The sequence below is a fragment of the Athene noctua genome, chromosome 5 (genome assembly GCF_965140245.1).
Source record: "Athene noctua chromosome 5, bAthNoc1.hap1.1, whole genome shotgun sequence".
NCBI lineage: Eukaryota > Metazoa > Chordata > Aves > Strigiformes > Strigidae > Athene > Athene noctua.
In genome coordinates this window covers 61268147-61272842 of record NC_134041.1, presented here as the reverse complement: position 1 = coordinate 61272842, position 4696 = coordinate 61268147, and the positions used below count along the sequence as shown (strand labels likewise).

Sequence of the window (4696 nt, the reverse complement as noted above, 5' to 3'; positions counted from 1 at the left end):
GTTGTGTAAACCTACTTCCTTTAATAAGAAGAAACTTCAACCCTGAAGCAGCGCAGGGGTAGGCTCTAGTCTGAAATAAGTTTGTGTTATAATTCTTGAATGGCTGAATTCTGAGGATCAGAGCTTTTGGCTAGTCTGCAGCTGCAAGAAACACTGACTTTAGTAGCCAGAACTCTGTCCTGTTGTTCCCATGAGCTAAGGCACATTGTCCTCACAGCAGCAGCATAATAGTGATTATACTGTGGCACAAAGAAGTGATTTGGATCTTATCCATGACAAGGTTCCAGTATGAAACACATCATTATTGTACTTGGAGAAGAGCAGGACTTCAAAACAACTTCTCCAGTCTGTCTAAATGACCTTTATTCTGGCACTTTTTAAAAAAAAAAAAAAGCATTGAATAGAGAGTGTTAGTGATGCACTCATGCAAAACATTCTCTACATGACCTACTACTGCAGTGTTTTTAAATTGTTTGAATAATATCAATTAAGCATTAAGAATGGCCTGTATATATCTTATGCTGTACAGTTTGAGCTGGTTTTCAGAGAACAGACTGGCCCTAATATGACTTGCAGAACTAGTTTAACAAGGGTGGTTTAAGTAGTAAAAGAGTAGTTGGGAGTAATCCACAAAGATGATAGAGTAGTAGTAAGGCTGTCCTTGTGGCGACAGCCTGCAAGAGTCAGCAATGGAGCAAATTCCAGATTTTCCTTCAACTAATCCTTTTCTGAACAAGAAAAAGTTTATATTAAGCCAATACCACCTTCAGTTAATGCTTTCTCTTGACTGATAGCATGTGAAGAGGAATCCCCTTCACTGCTTTTTGTACATTTTGTACTGTGCAGCCCCTCTGAAACTGTCCTTTCTGCCTCTGCACACTAACTGGAGTATTTATGGTAAACAATCTTTGTGTATCTTAAACTTCAGCTCAGTTTGATGCCCTTTCAAGTCACAGCTTATTTCTTTGAACACTAAAATGAACATTGCTGGTTTGAGCTGACTTGTGCTACATTAATATGAAGCAAATGAACAAATACAGGAAAAAAATGAAGTCTGTCTCCCAGAGGCAGCCTGGCTGGAAAGCAGAGTTGGTTTGTGAGCCTTGCCCTTCAGGGCTGCTTAGAGGATGGTTTTATACATATTTCTGTGGATTATTTGATACTATCTCCAACATTTCATAAGTATTGGACAACCCCTAAGTTGGAATACTTTTAGATCACCAAGCAGAAAGCAATGAACCAATACAGCAGGTCAGGAACTAGTTTCCAGGAAGATATGCCTGGACTCCTCATTAAGCCACATTTTTCTAAATGTAAGAGTGGCTTTATAGCTGTTAGTACCCTTGCCCTAGAGGTCTCCTTTAAACTGCAGAAGTTACTATGTAAGTATTTGTATAGATCAGATTCTTTTTCTCCTACCAAAATGATGGCAAAGTATTGGGAATTTCCTCTTTCTCCAGAACTTTTCAAGTACCAATGCTGAGGCACTTTAAGGGGTATCATCATTAAATATGATTATAACTTGTTTTCTTCCCTCCCTTGAGGCCAGGGTTGCAGCAGTGCAACACTAGAAGAAAAGGATCAGAGACAAGACATGTATGTGTCCCTTGACTGACAGGGATCTTATTTATGTCTATAACTGCCTGAAGGGAGGCTGCAAGGAAGAGGGGGCAGGACAAGAGGCAGTGGGCACAAACTGAAACACAGGAGGTTCCCTCTGGATGTCAGGGAACACTTTTTACTGCTGGGGTGGTGGAGTCTTCATCCTTGGAGATACTCATAAGCCATCTGGCCATGGTCCTAGACCACCAGCTGCAGGTGGCATCCAGCCATCCCTTCCAACCTCAACCATCCTCTGACTCAGAGGGAAAACCCACCCATCTTTGAAACATAAAACCCCACAGTCCTGGAGTACCTTATCCCCTTAACATCATGTGCCAAAACACATCTTTTGATTCCACTTTTTTTATTAAAATATCTCATGTATATTGCCCACATTAAAATACAGCAGTAGTTTAATTTTAAATATAGCCACAAGTAGACATTCAAAAAACCCAAACCCACATCACTTTAATAAAACAAATAAATAAATCAAATTTGCTTATCAAAGTTTCAGACCATGAGGGTTAGATGATAATAATTTCAGACGCACTACACGTCCTAAGACACTGTACTACCCTACCCCTATGACACTATTTCTTGGAACACCACGTGCAGCCTATCTACAGTACATGGACTAGAACACAGAGGCACTGGGTCTATCATGGTGGTTATAGTTACAAACCACAGCACAGTCAGATCCTGGTTTACAGTAGCTTTTGGATAATGTCCTATACTAGAATGGCATGGCAAGGCATTTCTGGGAAAGAGTAATTTAGATTTAATCTTTTGACACACATAGATAAGGGTTGGTTTTCTTTATCCCATTCTCTGCATGAGGAGTGGATGCTTAGCCTTATCCTGCAAGTATACAAAGCTTGAGTTGGTAATGAATTTGGTTTTGATTAGATGCTGACAACTATGCTCTAATGCAACACTGATTTTATGAAACCATACACTTGCCTTCTGTTTTAGAAGCTATCTGGACTTCTACATGTGGACAGTTAAAATATAGCTTAAAAAAAAAAAGAGAGTACAGAGGGATACAGTGCCTGAAAGTCAGGCATCTGGCTTGTCTTGTTCTACACAGACAAAAGTTACAGCTAATTACCAGTGTTTGCAATTCAGAAAAAAAAGAAATAGGAATAGCTTTAGCATGGGCAAGACAATTAGAGGACTTTTGCTCCATTTCCCCTCACCTCAAGTGAGGAAAAAAAAATATATCTACAAACTAAATTTGCACTGCAGGATCGTGGATTCTTCAGATTGGATTGATATGCTTTATTTTTACTAAAAGTGTTCCAAGATGCGTGGAAAGAAAAAGGACAGAAAAAGAAATCTTAATTTTTTGATTAACATAATTCAACCGAAACGCATCGATTCCCATTGTAGAGGCACAATTCATAGAAAGCTGCATCTAAAATGTCAATGGAAACAAGTAAAAATACTAGTCCAAAAATAAATAAAGTGTAATATACTGTAAGTTATTTTGCTGGTACAGTGCAAGGTAAGTAAGGTCACAGAAGTGCAGTATCACCTTTTTAGTATAAATACTTTCTACATAAGTCAGAAGAGCTACAAAATTAGTCTCCAAAAATAACTGTGCAACACATTTAAGACAGACAGCATGCTTATTAAATCCCAGTGTCTAAGCTACCTGTTTAAATATGGATTACTGTTCTTTTGTCTCAGCTGCCTGAAGGAATTCTGAAGCTTGGTCAGAACCAAATTCACTTGCATCTCTCACTTCCTGTAAACAAGTTTTACCTATATTATTGATCCCAGTATTCAGTAGCAGCTCATGCCACAATGAGACCTGATTTAATTTTTTTTAGTATTGTATTAAAAGCCACAACTAGAAGAACACTTCCTAGATGAGCAACTAGATTTGAATTATTCTTGTCTGGCATTGCGTAAACATTTCTTTCAGTTCTTTTTGTTTCATTTCATTTATAGCTTCTGGTTCTGCAGGGCTCTTCTGGACCTTTGCCACAGCAAAATTAATCCCTTGAGTCAATCCTGCTTGCGTGATGTTAGCGACCTGGACCATGGAGCTGCGAATTTTAGCAAAAGGAGATACAGCTCTGCTGCTGCTACTGTCAGCTGGAGAAGGAGTCATGTGGAGTCCCGTCTCAAGGTTACCAGAGACAGATCCTGGGCTTTTATGAGATTTAGTAAAGTCAGTCCCACCAACAGCTAAGAGCTGAGGATTTGCCTCAGAAGACTGTACATCCAGCTTAGATGGCCTGGAAGGAATGTCTCTGATAGCTTCAGCCTTGGTTTCTGCCTTCTTACATGTATTATTGCTGGATGGATTTCTTACATGATGGGGCTCTTGAGAACCAGCCTCAGCCTCCAAATCATCTGACATCTTATTTTGAGCATCGTGCACAAACCTCTGGCAGTACACATCAATTGGTTTAGCAAATTCCATCTCCGCATCGTCAGCAGAAGCCATGGGTGTGTCCTCACAGTCAGACTGGCTGGCCTGGGACACGTGGATCTCGGACGGAACGTGAATGCTGATGTTCATGTCAGTGCTGCTTATAGACTGGGACCGACTGCCCAGCCGTGGAGCCGAGGCAATGATACCACAGCTAGGCAGCACATAGTCTGCCTGCCCTATGTTCTCCAGAGAGTCAGTTAGCTGGTTGTCCTCATCAGATTTAGAATTACTCAGGAAGTCATCGGAGTGGAATGAATCATTATCTGATACTTCTGTATCAGATTCAGTATGGACTTTAGCATCTACCACTGGATTCTCTAAAGTTTCAAGGCTACTATCTGATTTCCAAAGATTCACTTTCAAATTTGGTTTTAAAAAATTTACTTTCACTTCAGGTTTGGTAAAGCTGCCTAACTTCCGAAGATTACTAATATTTACGTTGGACTTGGTTTGTTTTACTTTTTGATTGAGAGATGAGAACTTGCTCAGTAAATAATTCTTGCCTTGAGCCAGGGACCCTCTGTTCTGAGACCGAATGCCAATGATGTCTTCGTGAGGTTTACTGCTCTTCCTGGAAGGAAAAAAAATCTAATGTACAGTCAAGGCATCTCATTTATGAACACCAAGTATTTACCATCTTAAAGAGTTTCC

At 39.9% G+C, this 4696-nt stretch overlaps 1 protein-coding gene across 11 annotated transcripts in view; it reads right to left on the bottom strand.

Moving 5' to 3' along the window:
- Window positions 1–99: 99 nt before the first annotated feature.
- INPP5F (inositol polyphosphate-5-phosphatase F) overlaps window positions 100–4696 on the bottom strand; it is a 47471-nt gene continuing 42874 nt past the window's right edge. For 9 of the 11 annotated variants that reach the window (XM_074907846.1, XM_074907839.1, XM_074907845.1 and 6 more), the window contains one exon: window positions 100–4616. In XM_074907846.1, the coding sequence (XP_074763947.1) occupies window positions 3482–4616 (1135 nt within the window). In that variant the 3' untranslated portion in view covers window positions 100–3481. The remainder of the gene's footprint in view (window positions 4617–4696) is intronic. The other 2 variants (XM_074907848.1, XR_012633739.1) reach the window with 2 other exon arrangements.